Here is a 19,133-nt window from a genome sequence, read left to right on the forward strand (position 1 = left end):
TCTAAAGTTAGCTCCTTATGATTTGTCAGTTCTCCAATAGAAATGATGCAGCGGTTCTGCAACAAGAAGAGTACTTTTGCATAACTACAGCTCTGAATGCAGGGATTGTACTTCTAACAGAGTATTCGTACATTGTGGTATTGCAACTTTTACTAAGATAGCGGTAGATCTTAGTACTTCCACCACTGGCAAACCACGCTGCGTATGATGCAATGTAGCGTCTGTGTGACTTTCATATGTACTCTTGCATTTGTAGCAAGTTGTACTGGTCTTGTGTTTGCATGCACAAACACAAATGTGTCTGGGTGAGAGAGCAGGAGGGGTTGAAAGAACCATGCATTCATACTGAACCACCACCTCATTTAATCAACACTTTCTCTTTACCCAGATGGTGTGCAGACATAAAATCATTTTAAAATAATTTGCATGTACATATCATTTGTTTGAGTGTAAAACAAGTAAGGAACCTGGGACACTTCTGTATTCTACAGTTTTTGTCCACTAGGTGTCAGACTGAGCCATGAACAGACCGTCCAGCTTATTGGACATGTCTGAATGGGGTAAACTCCTTCAGTCACTTGCACAGTCCTGTAGGTCATTAAAATGAAAGATACAGGGAATGTGGCATAACTACAAAACCCCTCTGATCTTGTCTATTATGAGGTTGGAATCAGTAGACCAACATTTACATTCATTTTAGCATACGAGTTGCAGTTATTCATTTTTCTGACACTCGGGAAGCTTCTAGCAAGGACAAATTGTGAATCTGAAGCCACGTTAAACCGTGGAGCAGCATGATTTGTTTCGATTTTATTAAACATAATGAAACAGTGGACGGGCTGATACACACATTACCTACTGTATACACTGTATACCACAGCCACTTCAAAAACTAATTCTGAAACGATATTCGGAATTATTGATAATAAGTCTCGTCTTAATTAAGACACAAGAAAGGCCACTGGGAATGTGTTGACACAAAAAGAATGAAGTAACACAAATTTGTCTGAACAAGGCTGCTCTCCTGAAATTCCCATAAACAGTTTATAAGGAGAGGAAACAATGAGGGGAAACACATTTTGGTACAGTGGAAATTTAAGGCATTTATATATTCTGGTTTGTCCTTCAATGTCTACAAGGCACCCTTATCAAAGTCATTTAATATGATATAATGCTTCTATAGACCAGCTCACAGTTTTAAACAACAATATATAATACGTATATTTCCTGTTGGCTAATATCAACAACTAACAGGAAATGAACCTGGACCTGGATGATGATTTGACTCTTTAAGCCCCTTTAAACTGAACATTCCTGTCTGTGATTGTGGGTCTCGTCTTTGGCTTTTCAACAACCTCCCTGTTTAAACCCCCCAAAACAGTTAACTTTATCCCTAATGTCACTTTGACTCAATTTGACTGAATTTCCATCACGGCTTCTGATGCATTTTTTTGGAAAGTGTAAATAAAGTCAATATAAATCACACTAATGGTTAAAAACAGCCACAGGACAGCATGTTTACCCGTCTTTGGCATGAGCAACCATTTTGTTATATGTAGTCAACTATAATTCTTCATCAACTGTCTATATAAATGGTAAGCACTACATTTCATCCTTGGATGCCGTTTATGTGAATCACACAACTGATAACAGGATTTGACAGGAAAGCAAAAAAAAAAAAAATGAAGTATTCAGAAAAAGGTGTTCCAATAAAAACAACGATCCGTTTGTCGTGAGGACATAATTCAGTGATTGTCATGGTTTTAGCACCCTGATTAAACCCATGTTGTGCGACCGTCGGCCCTTTGCTTGTGAGAGGACGCTGAATCAACCAGCCTGATGAGACCATGCATGGCAAAGTCATTACTATTGTACACAGGATGTTTCTTAAGCACGCTGGTTCCGTATTACATAACCGATCAAAACAATGTAAGCAAACGATGAGTTACATGGAAGGGGACGGTCAAGAATGCAGCTGAACAGGGCGAGGATCCGTGTGTGCCGTGACAATTAAAGAGGGTGACAGAAAGAAAAGAGTGAATGTGCAAGGCGTGTTTGCTACACAAGACTCCCCGGCCAGGACACCACAGTCAGTGTGACCTTATTCTTCTGCAGCTTGAGCATAGGGATGAGAGAGGAGTTGTTCATTCCCACTGTTGTGGCTCCGTTCACAGCCACGATCTCGTCGCCGCACCTGGAGGGAACGGAAGGGCGTTAATCTGGAGATTTAAGAGTGGGGACGGGATGAAGGAGCTGATTCTGGAGTCAAACAGGGCTTCACTTACTTGAGGCGTCCGTCAAAGTGAGCAGGTGTACCAGGCACGATGGTTTTGATGAAGAAAGGCTGTTGGCCGTGGCTCTCCTCATAGCCGCCGACGATACTGAAGCCCCAGCTCTCGTTGTTGGTCTTCTGCAGGACGATGTCCCGGCACCAGTGCATGGGGCTGAAACCACAAGGAGCTCAGAGTCTTTCGCACCAAAATGAACAGAATACACATGAAGTGGAGAAACTGAATTCAGGCTCTACCTTGGTAATCCCAGCCAGCGAGTCCACAGAGGAGTCCAGTTGAGGGCGTCGTCTCGTGGGTCGTCCACAATGTCCAGTTCCTCCTGGTTAGCCGCCTCTGGGTCCTCCTCAGAGTCTTCAGAGAGGGTCTGGATGACACGGAGCGCCACCTGGGACTGAGCTGTCTGAGTCTTCAGCACAGAAACGGCCTCGTTGTAGGTCAGCTGGGTCAGATCCGCACCGTTGATGCTCAGCAGAACGTCGCCTGAGGAAACAGGAAGTTGAGAACACGGACAAAAGGAACTAGTGAAGAGGATCTATGTGTTCAACATGAGGAATACATTTTTAAATTGTATTTATTTTTATTAAGTGTGGACTTCATTTAAAAAGGGCATTTTCCTATTCAGCTAATTGTCACATTGTAATGGATTTGCAAACAGAACTGGAAATGGTTTGCCATAAACATTTTGTTGCCGAGTTCAGTGTATTAATTAAATATTCCCACGCAATTAAGGTTCCCGTCACAATAACGCCTTCCTGCATTTACATTTAGACATGATCGGAGCTGCAAGTTTAGTCGATCAATGAAAAATTAATGAAATGAAAACTATTCGTCATTGACATAAATGCTGGTTCCAGCTTCTCAAATGTGAGCAGTTAACCGAATATCTTAATATAAATACTTTCCCCCTACATTTTAAAGAAATTACTTAATCGAAAAAATGATCATCAGATTAACAATAAGAATAGTTAGCCCTCACCAAGAATAATAACATCCATCCATCCATCCATTGTCTAGAATAATAACATTACGAAGACAAACTGCAAAGCCAAAAGCTTCTCGTACCAATTCCTTATTAACTGTCAAAATCACACATCACCAGATGTACCTCTTTTGATGGTGCCATCCCGATGAAGACAGCCGACAGGCTGCACACTTGTGATGTAAACGGGGAGACGGCTGCGACAGTCCCTCCCCCCGGCAATGGTGATGCCGAGGGAGAGCCGAGGCTCTTTCTTCAGGCTCACAGTCTTCTCCTGGCTGGAAAACCCGCCTGGAGGATCCTATAGGAACGATCAACAAATTGATAGCAAGCAATGACAAACATCATTAGAGTTTTAAAGTAAGGCTGAAGAACTATTATTTTATCTTATTTTGCTTGACATAACACACACACACACACACACACACACACACACACACACACACACTTAATTGAGTCCTCTCACAGAACCGGTCGTAGAAACAAATGTGGAACATTTGAGAAGGAGTTGAGAGGTAAGGCTAGAGGCAACGTGTGAGGATCAACACTACGCTCTCGTAGTGGAAAAGATGTGTGGAAAATGGCAGCTTCGACCAGTCTCCTTGTTTCTCTCTGGAGTCTGTAAACCATCAGAAGGGAAGGAAGGAGGAGGAGGGGGGGCTCTTCCTCCCCCCCCAGCAGGGAACCCATCTCCCCCAGCAAGACGAAAAGGTTCGACTCTGCAGGCGAAAGCTAACTGTTACCAGCTTTGATCCTCTGCCACCCAAAGAAACAAGCAAAAAACAACAAGACGGTGGCCCCGTAGCCGCAGAGTGAGCAGCACCCGAGGCCTTTTGATCAGGACAGAGGGAGGCCCCGGAGAAGGGCTTTCATCTCTGCTCACCGATGCAGGTGTCTGCTCTCAAAGCTTCTCACCCCTAAGTGAGGGGGTTGCTATTCTTCCTACTGATAGTGTATGGTACAACTTGATGTGACTGACAAAGGAGCGATCAATACAATTACACTGTGTAAACAGAAACATGTCGTGTTTAGAAGACACTGTAAACAACACTAGTTAGTGGTGTCAGAGGAAGTTAGAGCTCCAGCAGCCAACAGCTGGCAAGGACCCAGATCAATTTGGACAGAAAGATTTTATCCAAGAAGCAGTTTCAGCACTAGTTTTGTGAGGAAGTGTTCAGTATTACCTTCATGTAGGTGGAGCGGCGGCGGAAGTACTGTGGTTCAGGAGCCCTCCTGGCTGCTCTGCTGTGTTGTCCCTCTCGGAGGCTTCCTCCTTCCTCCTGATTCTCTGCAGGTCGCATCACCACAAAGTTCACGCGCACCTCACTCGCCTACATGAACGCACACAAAAAAGGAGGGTTTTATACATTTTTTGCAATCAAAAATGTTCTATTTCTACTGACAATTTTCAATGCCATAGTTATGGCGTTGTCAGATTGATTTGCTACGTCCCTGGCAGCTTTTTGTTCAGAATATTTTCAGGATGGAGTTTAAAAACGTTATGACATTTTGTGCAGGCGATTTTCTTTTGTGCATTTGGTGCCATTTCCTCTATACTGCCACCATCAGGCCAAAAGATCTTATAATTGGCATCTTTGTTGTGTAAATTTGTGCTCTTGAGAAATAAATCCTGTCACATTTGTATTGAGGCAGAGGGCTTCTCTATTGCGCCACGCTCAGCACATTCTTACATGGGTAGAAGTCGTAGCCCAACTACTTGGAATATTCAATTTCAAGTAATTGAAAGCTGTGAGTCGGTGACCAGCAGCCTTTTTAAGACTTTATGACAACAGAATTCACATCATCCTTTTCAGAATGTCCATGTTTTTCATATTTTTTGTCTTCTTTGTCTTGGGTTGATATCAAAAAACAAAAAACAAAGTAGTGATACTTGTAGGGCCATCAACCGAACTCTCTGTGTAATTCATTACACACCAACACTAGTCCATGCACACAACTACATTAAAATAAGGAAATGTTTGAACATACCAAAACTAACTGAGCGTGGAAGAAAGGAAGTAAACGTAGGGCATGCTTCATAAAATGGTCTGTGATAATGCAGAGTGTCAATGTGGCCAAAATGTACAAACTCATGTCTGTGGTCCTTTATTATACCTGTATGATCTGGGCAGCGCTCTCGGGTGTACCATGCCTCAGATCATGTCCATTGATGGCCAACACCTTGTCATTGTTCCTCAGTTTTCCATCTTTGGCTGCCAAACCACCTGACAGCAGGTCCAGGATGAAAACCCCGCTCTCATCCGATTTGCGGATGAGTTTGATGCCGAGAGGTTCGGCGCGCTGACTCTTCATTAGCGTCACCTGCAGGACTGTGCCAGGGTTGTGATTGGAGGTAGTGTTGCCATGGGGACTGTGAGAGGGCTGGGAGGCAGTGGGGTTGGTGCAAGAGGAAGTGTTATGATCAGACCGAGGATCCCTCGACTTGAAACCTTTCTCCTGCATAACGGTGAGCCTGAGGAGGGCAGGCTGCCGCAGCACTGCGATGGCTCTGGCGTGGGGGACTGAAGCCAGGCTGACATCATTCACCTGGAGACGGGACGCCAAAGAGAGAAGAAACAACAGTCAGTGGTGCAGCAGCCTAACACAAACATTGCGATACAGACTGTGTGTTGATGCTTCCACCATAGAAAGTCATAAGACTGTTTAAAAATTCTACCATCTGACATGTTAATCTTATATCTGTATTTCCTGTATCAGAATGATCAGAAGAAAAACTATTTACATACATACAAGTTATCATCAGTTTACATCTTTCTATAATCGGAGCTTGTCAAAGTGATATTTGCCTCACAAATCTGATGAGAAGTTAAACCTTCACAACAATCAATGCACTGATTCAAGAGGAAGAGTTTGATTGATTCACCGTATCTCCTTACATCCACCAGCTTTCCACAAAGCCATAAAAACGGCAGCTAATGTTTCCTATCCCGAAGGCAGTCTGTTTGGTTGCATGGTTTTATTTTAATTTCCCAGTTTGGGATTGGTTGGCTTTGATAGAAAAGCAACATTTTGGAGGACACACCGAAGCAATGGGTGCCAGAGCTGAAGTAGTCTATGAGCTCAGTTTACAGCGGTACCACGTTCCAGGGGAACCAAAGGGTAGAAATACGAGGAGGAGGAAACCACAACTTAGTAAAATTGACAGTTATATTCTGCAATTCCATTCTGCTCTTTGGAAAACAAAAGTGTAACTGCAAATAAACCAGACCCAAAAGTAGCTTACACTACTTACTTTATGGAATATTGAAAATAGGACTGTTGGTTGGGAAAACAAATGTCACATTGGGCTCCAGGATGTTGTAATAAAATCTTTTTTTTGCTGTGTTCTGATGTTTTAAAGACCAAACTATGAATCTGTTAATTGAGAAAATAATGTGCAGATGAATCGATAACGATAATTGCTAGTTGACACGCACAGCAACTACTATAAAACCCTCTGTCAAGTTATGTTTTCATTTCGATTTGGATTGAGGAAAAACTTGTAGCTGGATGTTCTTAAAACGTGGTGAAGGGTGTAACATGGGCCATGGAAGAACTCAATACATTTTGGAGCAGATCCATTATTTTTCACTTAAGGAAATGGCCTTGGCTCTCAGAGTGCCCTTCTAGTTTCTTAATAACTCTTCCAACATCATGTTTGAACAGTGACCCTCTCAAACAGAAAGGTGGTCCGTCAACCAGTGACAACAACAACAACCAGCTAATGCTGCTTCCACTGACACTGACATGTTTGGCATGGGAACCTTAGCCACGCCTTATTACCATGGAACTAAAACTCGATTAACTTGAAAATCTACTTTCCGTTGCCCTGCAAAAGCTCTGTGTTTACAATACCATGAGAAATCAGTGACACGGTGTTTATGCAAAAATAGCTGAACTGAACTGTCACGCTATGCCAACAGGATTTCCCATGCTGGAAAAAAGTCACTCTCACCTCTAAGACGTGGTCCCCTGGGGCCAGTCTGCCATCACGAGCTGCTAGCGAGTCCCGGACAATCTCCTGGATGACTATGTTCCCCAGCGGTGTGTCTTTACCCCCCACGATGCGAAGGCCCAGCTCCTCCTCTGGCTCCTCTCTGAACAGCTCCACCACGTTGGCCTCGGCCACCAGACTGCAACGCAGGGGGGTGTTGTCTGGAGGGAAGAGGAACAGAGAACCATGTGGAATAAATATTGCTGTTCATTCCTGTTTATGAAGCAAATACCGCCAGTCCTCAGCTCTCGTCTGCTTATCGCACATTATAAAATACCTGAAACAAACAGTATGCGATAAAAATAACAAGCATCATTCTTTATTAGATAATAAGCCTCACAGAAAAACAAACAAACTTCCATTAAAGGTTAAAGGTTGTTTCAAAATAAGCTGAGCCTATCTTGTACCAATCTCTTTCCTGAATGCACAGAAATAGGTATTTATCATCTAATTCACAGCAAATCATCAAGAAACTTTATTAAAAACTTTAGAGGACACCTTTACCAGTAGAGACATGCATACTTTAGGTGACTTTTGTTTTTAATAGCACACCGTGAACAGTAACATTGGACAGGAAACGGGGAAGCACAGCGGACCTCGACTTGTAATCATGTATCAAATGAAATAGTTCAAACGCACTGAAGTGCACCGAGTATTTCAACATTAGAACTGATCTGTGCAAACACGGCAAATATTTCCATCCATTCATCATCTACCGCTTTATCCTGTATTCAGTGTCCCGGGGGGGCTGGAGCCGATCCCAGCTGACTATGGGTGAAGGCAGGGTTCACCTGGACAGGTAACCAGTCTATCACAGAGCCGACATGTAGAGACAAACAACCATTCACTCTCACATTCACACCTACGGGACATTTAGAGTCATCAATGAACCTATCCCCATCCTGCATGTCTTTGGACTGTGGGAGGAAGCCAGAGAACCCGGAGAGAACCCACGCTTACACGGGGAGAACAGGCAAACTCCACACAGAAGGAACCCGGACCCGACCCGGGAATCGAACCCGGGACCGGAGGCGACAGTGCTACCCACTACACCACCGTGCAGACCTCGGCAACTATTTACATGCTACAATTACCACCTCAGCAGTGTTTCGTTCCACAAACATACAAAGGCATGAATTCAGAGACATTACATCCAGGATGAAGCAACGTTCCGCGATTTTATGATGAAAACCAAATTATTTCAACAAGGAATATAAAGCTTAACTGCATAATCTAACGTGTAACCTCATTGTATTTCCCTCACAGAGTATACAGCAGTCATTTGATAAAAATAGAGATTATAATAACGGTGGAAACTTCTCTGCAGACACTGATTACCAGTTGCCTGGCAACTATGTTTTGGTGGAATTTGGTCCCTGGTAGTTACCACATCTGTGTGCTGATACACGCTCCTACGTCTTGGCTGATGATTCACCTGTGACGGACTCGGAATCAAAACCTCCAGGCTCAAAACATGACCAACTCCCGTCTGTGTGTTTCGACAACCACCCACATTACAATCACTGTTTCCGTCCAATCTCGAGGCTGTAATCAACATTATTCAGTGTCACAGACTTTGTCCAACCTAAATAAAATAAAATAAAATAAAATGACTCCATACCATCCTCACTTTCTTCATAGGCAGGATTAATGAGCCCAGGCTCAGGCTGATCTCTGGTGGGATTTCGGGACTGTGTTGCTGAATGTTTAGCATCACCAGATGGCTCCCCTTCACCCTTACGTCCCTTTAGCTCGTTCCACGAGGGCCTCTTCCTCTTCTCTGCTTCCTCCCTCAGTCTTCTGAAAACAGGACATCTGAGGAAAGACAGGAACACGGAGGAAACTGGTTAAGAGAATGATATGACCAATGAGTGATTTTACTTTTAGACACAACACACCTTTATCATGAAAGAGAGGGGGGTTTTCTTATATGTTTCAGGTAACAAGGGGGTGCCAGAGATGATTGAAGACGATAAATGGATGTTTAAAAGTGTTTTGAGCGAGTAAAGTGGAGACAATAAGAGCATATTTAAACACAGGATTTAGAAGAGAAGCACTATGCAGATGAGTAGACAATTTTACTGCATTGCAGGGTGTCTGGGTGAGACAGGTTGAGTCTGATTAAGTCAGTCAGAGTGCTGGGACTGCTGCGTGTTCCTCATGCCTGAACTTTGTCTCCTCGTTGTTTGCACAGAGAGGCTGCAGCAGGACTATCTGCAAGCCACAACTGACTGCGTCAGGGCTGGCCGCTAGGATGATAAGCACCATGCTGGCCATGTGAAAAACAAGTCGACTGACCTTCGCCTTGAGCTCAATAATTATAAGTTTGTGTGTTCGTAGACGGACGGACCTACAAGGAATACTGCTTCAAAAGGGGGAAACCATGCTTTTAAAGGAACATGAAGAGAAGGGGGGAAAAAACACCTTTGATGACAGTTATTTTACATTCTGAGTAGTCGTCCAAATTCTTTTGTCAAGACATCTTAACTTAAAGTGAACATGTGTGCATTCAACTCATTGTGATGTTTTCTTTACATGTTATCTCGCTATAAATGATTACCTTGCTGCTTACATTCCTTACATAATACAGCTGCTCGTGATATTATAAACACCCTGTTGTTTTTGATAAAGACAGAGAATACACATTTGCCCACCCCCCCAAAAAAGTCATACGCTCTAATAGTTTGTTGGAACGCCTTTAGCTTTGATTATAGTACACATTCACAATGGTATTGTTTTACCATTGTTAGCTTATGCAATGTCACAACATTTATGAATCACGATCATTAAAGACTTTTTTCCGGCCTCATTTCTTCCCCCGAAAATGATGGTTCTTCACTTTCCTTCCATGTTTAAATCATGCGCTGGACAGTTCTTAACCCAATTTTAGTAGTTGTCAGAAATCTCCTTAGTTGTTTTATAATAATTTGACCCTTCTGAAACAGAGTAACATCTTTTTCACGACTACAGGATATGCTTTCCCACATGGCTGTTTAGGAAATGAGAACCTACTCACTTCCACAGTAATGGTTAAATACTAGTAGTCAGCTCAAATGTATTAATCACTGCAGTGGAAGGATCTTACCCATTTGCTTTGTTAAATCCAGGTGCTGACTTTTTTTTGGCCAGCCACACTTAGACTCACTGTTAGGAATAATTTTTACTAAGTAAAGGTTTACCAATATCCAGAGAAACAGACAGTCACATCCTGCCCAGACTCTTACCTGTTGTGCAGGTGAGGCTGCAGCTCACAGCGCTGCATCTGTTGCTGACACTCTGCGGAGTGGGGGCACATCACGGTCAGCTTGTCCAGCAGGTTCCTGACCAGCAGACTGGAGGGACGGCATTGATGTAACTGTAGCCGCAGGCGGTCCACAGGGCAGAAGTCCTGCTCTTTCAAGAAGTTGCTCAGACAATGAAAGCAATATGTGTGGCCACAAGGGGTGTCCATAGGTCTGAGGAGGGGCTGCAGGCAGATGTGGCAAACCAGTTCATCGTCCACCTCATCCTGGTACTCGTACAGGTGGTTGTCCAAGCCCTCGTGCTGCTGGCCACACTCCTTACACACCCGCGCCCATGACAGACTCCCGGTGCTACTGCTGCCGGCAACTTTGGTTTCTGTTGCAGCCATTGGCAGAAGAAGATCAGTCCAAACTTCTTCGGAAAAATCGGTGTCCTCTTATCTCCTTAAAAACTGTATCTGGTCAAACGTCTATGTCTGCATGTCCACAGCTAAAATCCATTCACAGTTCGACAACGAAACATTGATCCAGGGTCGACAATGTTATCTCCACGTCTTCATTTTGATTTTCTGTTGAGAGAGAGAAACGCAGTTAAGTTATACTGCAGAAGTTGGACTAGTTGTACTCATACGGCCCAGCTCCACAGGAAATGACAAATCCACATAACAGCAGCAATATGGCAGCAAGCCACAGCTGCTTCCTCTCAGCGAGTTTCCTGAGGGACAAAAGGAATTCTCATCTCAGCTAAAAGTCACCGTGCTCCGTACTGAAGGGGCTAAACTTGTGTGAAATGAGGCAAGAGAAAACGGACTCAAGTCAAACCCCTGCCAATGTGAAGGAACAAAGGCACGGCACTACACGAGAGTAAGACTTTTGAATGAACTGGGCAGAAATGCAACCACCATCACTAATGGCCCCTTGCACCCTATCGGCAGTGGTCTCCATCCCTTTGTGCAGCTCCTAATCTCCTTTAATTCTCTCATAAGGAGAGAGCTGATTAGGATCACATTCTTTGGAGAAACTTTGGGCTGTTATTACAATAAAACATATCAAATAAACTGACACATCATAAATTAAACCAAATACTTACAAGTTAGATCTCATAAACTAGCATTTTAAATAAACTCCATCCACTAAAACAGCATGTGTATGCATTTATGAACTGCTCTCTATGGTGAGGAGCCATTAAGTGCCATTAAGCTGCAGTAATTGGCTTTCGTATGACATAGCTAAGGAGTTTTGTGCTGAACACTTTTACAGGCATCGTTTCAGAAGACTTCATGCTGTCTGAGAGGCTGAAGTGACACAGAAATGAACAAAACACCATCAAATACCACCTTGAGATGCATGACGACGTCCTAAAACGGATATTATATTGCACTTTACCACATGTGAAGAAGGAAAAAAGCCATCACAATTAAGTCACTACAATGAGTTTTCCTACTCGATGTGACCCCAGTCCAATATTTCAGCCACAAAAAGACTGCTTTGCCTTGGAGCGACTCACCCGAGCTGATATCTTTGTTGTCAAGCCCCTCATAGCCGCTGCACGCAAACACGAGACTCTACCCTCGTAGCTGCCTGAAGACTGAATGAAACCAGAGCCCTGCCTCTTCAGCAGCACACCGTCAGAATAATGTGTGTGTGTGTGTGTGTGTGAGTGTGTGTGGACACATATTTGTGTGCATGAGTGTGGATGTGTATGAGCTCTGACGGCACCGGTGTGAGGAATGCAGTGGGGAATTGGTGTAACTAGGCAGAGTGAGAGGAAAGTGTTCCCTCTGCCTCAGCTAATGCCCGTGGATGTGTGTGAATACATGTGAATGTGTGTGTGTGTGTGTGTGTGTGTATTTCTGTGTGTGTTTGGGGGGTGGAAGCTCACACTGCTGATGTTGCACTACTACAGGCAAAGTACACTCAATAGCTGAACTGCATGCTAACACACAAATCTACTAGAAACATGTGTGCACACGCCTTTCCACACGCATGCACCCTGGGTGAGGACACTCGTCTTTACTTTGTACAAGTGATACCCCGTCCTGTAATGGATAGGGGTCATGGATCCTGTAGCGCAGAGAGGGAACACAATAGGAACCGGGTTGTGCTCCATTTAATTGGAGATCATGGGACGTGAACTAAAGATAAAGTATACAGTACGCTTAACATTAACTGAAACATTCTGTCCTACTGGAAAGGGTACAGCTGGTTCTCTTATCAAAGAAACATTCACAGTTTCATATCACCTTAAAAATGACGTGTGCTAGTGGGAGTCACAGCGGACCACAGAGAGCACCCAACTGGCTTCACTGAGGAGGAAGCATGTCTTCATTAGACCAGAGGTCATCTTCACAGGAAGACATACAACGACCCTGGAGATTACTGGTACCCTCCCGCTTACTGTGCCTGAGAGTGGCCGGCTCTGAAGCCATCTATCACTGTCCACTATCACCACACTGACACAGCAGTATATATCTCCATGTTTCTCAAGGATACAGCACGACATCAATAAAAAGGTACTCATCTTTCTTGGGATCCTCCATGTGAAATGGAGACCGGGATTGATTTTTTTGAGCGAATCGATCAGTTGATTCACTATTGACAGCTTTTTAAATGGAGGCTTTCCTGCGTATCTCATTTTATATCATTATAAAGTGAATATTTAGCGATTTTGGACTTCTTTTCAGACACCTTAGACATTGGGTAAATTGTGATTCATTTTTTTCACAGAAAACAAGACACTGTGGGACATTTTTTTTAGCTAGTTAATCAAGCAAATAAAAAAGTAAGCGATAATCAAAATAATCAATAAATTTTAAATGTAAATTTTCATTTCAGTCATCAATTGTTTTACGGAAAAATCCTTAAGTCACGAGTTTCTTTAAGTTTGTTCAACATCACCATTAATCTACCTCCATATTACGTATTAAATTGAATCCAAATCGGTTACGACAGCAAGACAATCATATCAGAAAATCCAAACAGAAAGAAGCATTAGACTACACTTACATGTGTATGAGACAAGCACAACACGTAAGTCTTACAAAAGACAGGTGAAATAGGTTTTTACAGGTTCAGAATTAACCAAAGCGGCTCAAAACAACCAGCCTCAATTAGGAACACCCTTATCCAAATCAAATGCCTTCTAATCATGTGACATACTAATCTTTCGCGGGAAATGTCTGTAGCCCTACGGTGTCCTCCAGCCTCCCAGGGGATTACCAGAAGTGGAGTTCCTTCAAAAGCTGAGCCAAGTCACTCGCTTTGATGGTCGATATGAGTAAGTCACATGTGCTGCCACACCCTCGGAGAACGCAGGTGAAGCCATGCTAGACAAATCATTTCTCCATGAGTCCGTGAGACAGGAGGTGTGTCATGTCTACCTCCACCTCCCACCAACGTCTGGTGCTACCAACATCCCGAAAATAAATGATGCACATGGAACGGAAACCGAGGTGAATGAGTCTTAATCATCGGTGTCTGAGTATGACATAATCACGTGAAAAGATCCAGCACGTCTCGGATTAAACTTTTATGGCTGCACACAGACGCAGACAATTTCTCTTGATGTGTAATCAAAATAAAACACCATCTGTGTATCTATTTAGAGCAGAGTCTGAACATTATGTAGCTGCTATAGCAACAACATGCAAAGCCTCCTGCTCTCAATACAGTGACCAGTATTTGCATTGCATATCAGTATGCAGGAAATTATCAACACTAAACCATCTGAGTGACATTAAAACCCTCAATGCCCAAAGCGTTTTCCACTCCCAACTTCTCCCCAGTTTATATTTTCATTAAATCCAACCAGTTGGATTCTCAACCTGACCGCAGACTCCCACGTGGTACCAGCGTCTCGTCCACATGTCACACACTGAGGTTAAGCTTGTGTTCACATGGCTGCCGAGCCTCCCGCTGTACAACAGCCTGCCTGCACATAACAAACAACACACCACCCATGGCATTCACTAACCATCCGCCAAGGACGTTGCCTTCATATTCAGCACGAAGGGCGGCACATAACAGTAATGAGTATTGATTTTAATCCAACGGCTGGTTGGGACCTGGACGTGGCACAAATCATAGAATACTTTGGTCATGCAGAAGTACTGTTACTTAACATGCTTTTATTGTCCCACGGGGAAATCTCTGTCGGTGTTGCATAACACGACACGTTTGCCAACAGTGTGACAATGTACATAGAGGATCGCTCATAGGTTATTCATTATGATGACCCTTGAGCAGGCCTCTCCCTCTGGTGGGCAGAGTTGGGTCCAGACATTCAGCTCACCTGGTCTGGCTGTAAGTCTATGTAAGTTGGTGGCAGTCAGCCTTTCTCTTTCCTCGCTTCTACCCTGTTTGGTTATCAGCCTTGATATGGGTTGTGACAAATTGGCACAAATTGGTTTGTCCGGGATCAAATGATCCATTTTGGTAAGATGAAGTCCAGGCTTGATCGTTATTTGGCCTCCTGTCTCTTAAATGTTACTCATTTGTGTAATTTGGTTTATGATGTCCATTTTATTTGGTAACAAGTGTGAGTTTGTTGCCGTTTGATCTCTTAAAGGGGCAGTGAAAGTGGTTTGCTGAATACTCAGGATCATGTCTGTGGCTTTCTCGGGGTAACATGCTAGGACTTTCACTAAGCTGCGTCATTATAACGCAGCCGCTGATGATTGACAGCTGATGATCAGCACCAGTGATTGACGTGCGTCTCAGCTGGAGAAACTACAATAATGGACTACAAAAACACGTCATCCACTTCTCACATGTTGGTTTTATAAGCAGCTCGTTCACTTACCGGCTTCAGGTCCAGCAGCTGCTGTATTTACATTTTATTTGTGGTTTTAGTTTAGTTTTTGTCAAGTTTGTAACATGATTGAAATGAATAAAAAATACATTCAATTAGTATCAGTGTTCATACACATTTATCAACACAATTCCAATTACTATATGTCTGCATGAAAGTAATTGTTAAATATGCAAATGCACATATTGTTTGTTCTTATGAACGGCGGAGGTGTGCGGCACTTTAAATGTTGCTCTCACAAAGAATTGTGGGTCGGCGTAATCTCCTTTCCTTTCGTATAGGAAGGTCCGTTGCATCCTAAAGGAGATCTGAAAGGAAGCATTGGAGCTCTTTTCCTTTGCATTTAGAGAATTCAAACGGCTCTTATCGTGGCGGCCACTTGTTTACTTCTTCAGTTAGGAACCTTCCTAAGCAAAATAGACTATTCGACTGCACCCACTGTCATCCATATGTATTGTACAATATGACATACATACAGTATGTCAGGTAGAAACGATAGAGATTATATAGAAAAACAAACTCTGAAAACAACTTCATATCGCCCAGCCCCAACACTTACATGAAAGCGCATATCATACTATTGCATGTTGCCATCTGATATTTTGCAAAAGAGATTATATATCTCAATAAGCTTTACCTGGTTAAATAAAGGTTAAATAAAATAAAATAAAAAAATGTTGACAGAACGGTCTGACTGAAGGTAATACCTTGAATCTTGGGTCATTCAAAATCTTCTATGCTTCCCTGAGCACAGATGAAGTACAAAAGCAGTCCTTTTGAAGACTGTGCACACAATTAGACTAAATTTTAGCATTCGTGCCATGCTACTCAAAATTTAAGTAAAATAACTAAGTATGCACAAGGTCTCCTTTCAGTGTTCTTATTTATTTATTTATTGAAATTGGTTGCTGAAGCACTAATATGTAAGCAGCAATGTTTTAGCTGGTGGAGATGGAAAAATGAAAGTTATCTTTATAATACTTTATAATCTTTATATTTTCTCTCACACTATTTAATGTCTTTATACTATAACATATTGTGATTCTGTTGTATTGCTGTGCTATATTATATTTGATTTTCTACTTTCATCATATATTTCCATATTAATGCAGACACACAAAGTATCATTATATTGATCTGCACTGTTTACATAGTCTTGATGATCACTAGTTTTCCTTTAATTGTTTGAGTATAGCTTTTTTTTACTAATTAGTTTTAGATCACTATTAATGTTCTCCTCTGGCAATCAGTACAGGCTCATATATTTTATAGACTGATGGATGCAGAACTGCAGTGGAGTAAAATATATTCCACCAATGTAATGAAGTATAAAGTGGCATTAAATGGAAATAGTCAAGTACACTCAAACGTGTACTTTGCTCCTTTCCACCACTGCTGCTGACCTTAACCAACCCGAAGTGAACGTGTCCAGGTACACAGAACAAGTACGCCACATGTCCATGTTTTATACACGGAACAGCGTCTCAGTAACAGAAACCAGGCCGTTAATGATCACTTCCCTCCGCTGTCTGGTCGCCGTGTTGTCACGGGGATCATAAATAACCCCCCTCCCCCTCTTGTCACCCCCCTGACTGCTGCTCTTTGGTCCTAATCAGTACACCACGATGTGACACATCCAGATGACAGAAGCGCCAGTAATAAAAGTCATCCATCGCGGGTCTCAGACCGGCGGTATCCCGGTTAACTGACAACGGCGTCACCTCAACCTGCCGAGACGGCGCTAACCGCTACACACCTTGAGCCCGGAAACTCACTTTTCAGAGTGAATGTGCGCCGCCGACAAATCTACATTTAATCGTTGGACACGAGCTTTGAACACCCGTTAAAAGCGGTTGCTAAAACATCCACGTTTGATTCCTGTTTTGCCGCAAATCGACATAATTAGCTTAAAGGGGAGACCGAAACTCACCTTACCTGTGTGAAGGTTGTTCTTTCCGGAAGCAGCTAGCTAACGTTCACGTAAGGCTAGCGTAGACAAAGCGACCACTGTGAACTCGCTGGATTCAGAACAGCCCCCCAGCAGAAACATAACCCTACACAGCTTCCCCACCGCCCAAGTTTTCATCCATTCTTCTTCTTTAGTTGTTACCGCATTGCTGTGCTGAGCCCGGTGCCCCCAGGTGTACTACCGGAGAAGACTGGGCGACATTCCCAGTTTCGAGCAAAGACACAGGAAGAAGTCCATGCAGGTGTACACAGTCCCGCTCACCCGCTGTCCACCAGGGAGGGTTTGAATTGCACTGAAATATAATTATAACAGTAATAATAATAATAAAAATATCTTGCAGAATTGTACATAAAATAATAACTTTGCTCATTTTGTTGCATGTTGTATTCTGTAATCTCATTGATCCTTTATGAAGTACAATATGTGTTCAAATAAAAATTAAAAAAGTATGTAAAGGTATTATCTGCCAAATAAATGCTACTTAAAGATAACTTTTTGGATTATAATTCGTGGATTCGTGTCTAGCCCTATCAAATTAATGTTGTTAATGAAAATTACTTTATGCTCAGTCGCTTAATTTATAAAGATATATCATAATTAGTTAGTTTATATTGTGGAAAGTAACTAAAGCTGTCAAATAATCAAGTTGGGTAAAAATGTTCAATATTTCCCTGACAACAACAAAAAAGCTACTCACTACAAGAGAGAGAAAGTACAAGTAACTCAAACTTGTACAACGCTTGTGTGTAGTACTTTACTTTTTTACTTTTACTTTACTTTCCGCCACTGCTTAAATGACTGAAGAGCTCATTGCAATTATACCATTGGATAAACACTGACCAATATCCAATTTTAGGTACTTTATACACTAGTTAGTTTACAGCAAAATTTGACTTGTATTGCATTTTGTTGCTTTTTATGTACATTTATGAACATATTTTTACCCACTTTTATGTACAGTTCTGTTTATTTATTTACTTTTTAATCTTCATTCTGTTTTATTGTCCTTTATTGTCTATTTCTTTCTTCCTGTAAACTGTTCTGTGTCTAATATTGAGAAAAAGTTAAGACCGGAGTTACAACATTTCTTGTATGTGTACACATATTGACCAGTAAAGCTGATTCTGATGTTAATGTAGTGGAGTAAAAATACTTTTCACATACAAATTGAACATTATATAATCAATTATAATAAACAGTTATATAAACATACATTATTTGCGTTGTTTTTTTCGGAAGTTGATATCACTGTCATACAGTGTGGGTCCCCTTGTACGTTTCTATTACATAATTGTTCTCAGCCCGTTAGCCATATAAGTAGCAATGGAATGTACATGTATTCAAATATGCATGTCAAATATTCCCATTTCATGCTGCATTGAACTTCTACTTCACTACGGTTTGAAAAAATTGAAAAATATTGCATTTTCTTACACAACATTAATGACAGCTTAATTGCAGATTTCAATTATTGCTAAAAAAATCAACTTGTGATCTGATATATTATTGTAAGTTAACATCCAGTATGTAAAGTAAGGCCAAATATTCCAGTTGCAACATTAAAATGATTACACATTCTTGCACTAATAATTATAATACAGTAATATAATACATGGACCATTCTACATAATGAACACTTAGTAGTTTAAGTATATTTATTACGCTGTAGTATTGGTACTTTTTACTTAAATAGCTGAGCTGAATACTTCTTCCACCAGATGAATTTAATCGGTTTACATCACAACCAGCCTACATTTCAAGCTTCCTGTCTAATCAAAACATCTGTAAGTGAACACCTGGATGATGCTGAATAGAAAAATAGCTGTGCCAGTTAAAAGGACTGGGACA

General features: G+C 42.0%; 2 protein-coding genes across 3 annotated transcripts in view; one reads left to right on the plus strand and one right to left on the minus strand.

Annotated features, from left to right (window-relative positions):
- The window catches only part of chic1 (cysteine-rich hydrophobic domain 1), a 36,761-nt gene that overhangs the window by 6,231 nt on the left and 11,397 nt on the right, over window positions 1–19,133 (plus strand). The gene's annotated exons all lie outside the window — the stretch shown is intronic.
- lnx2b (ligand of numb-protein X 2b) lies at window positions 796–17,498 on the minus strand. Of its 2 annotated transcripts, none has more exons than XM_084010467.1 (10): window positions 17,252–17,498; window positions 10,489–11,075; window positions 8,886–9,079; window positions 7,226–7,425; window positions 5,386–5,817; window positions 4,455–4,601; window positions 3,397–3,571; window positions 2,528–2,771; window positions 2,286–2,444; window positions 796–2,194 (listed from the first exon to the last, which is right to left on the minus strand). In XM_084010467.1, the coding sequence occupies exons 2-10, from the start codon at window positions 10,893–10,895 to the stop codon at window positions 2,059–2,061; spliced, it is 2,094 nt and encodes a 697-aa protein (XP_083866593.1). In that variant the 5' UTR covers window positions 10,896–11,075; window positions 17,252–17,498; the 3' UTR covers window positions 796–2,058. The 2 variants fall into 2 exon arrangements, with proteins under 2 accessions (XP_083866593.1, XP_083866592.1); XM_084010466.1 differs by having other exon boundaries at window positions 17,247–17,498.

Source organism: Eutrigla gurnardus, assembly GCF_963514095.1.
Source record: "Eutrigla gurnardus genome assembly, chromosome: 5".
Taxonomy (NCBI): Eukaryota; Metazoa; Chordata; class Actinopteri; order Perciformes; family Triglidae; genus Eutrigla; species Eutrigla gurnardus.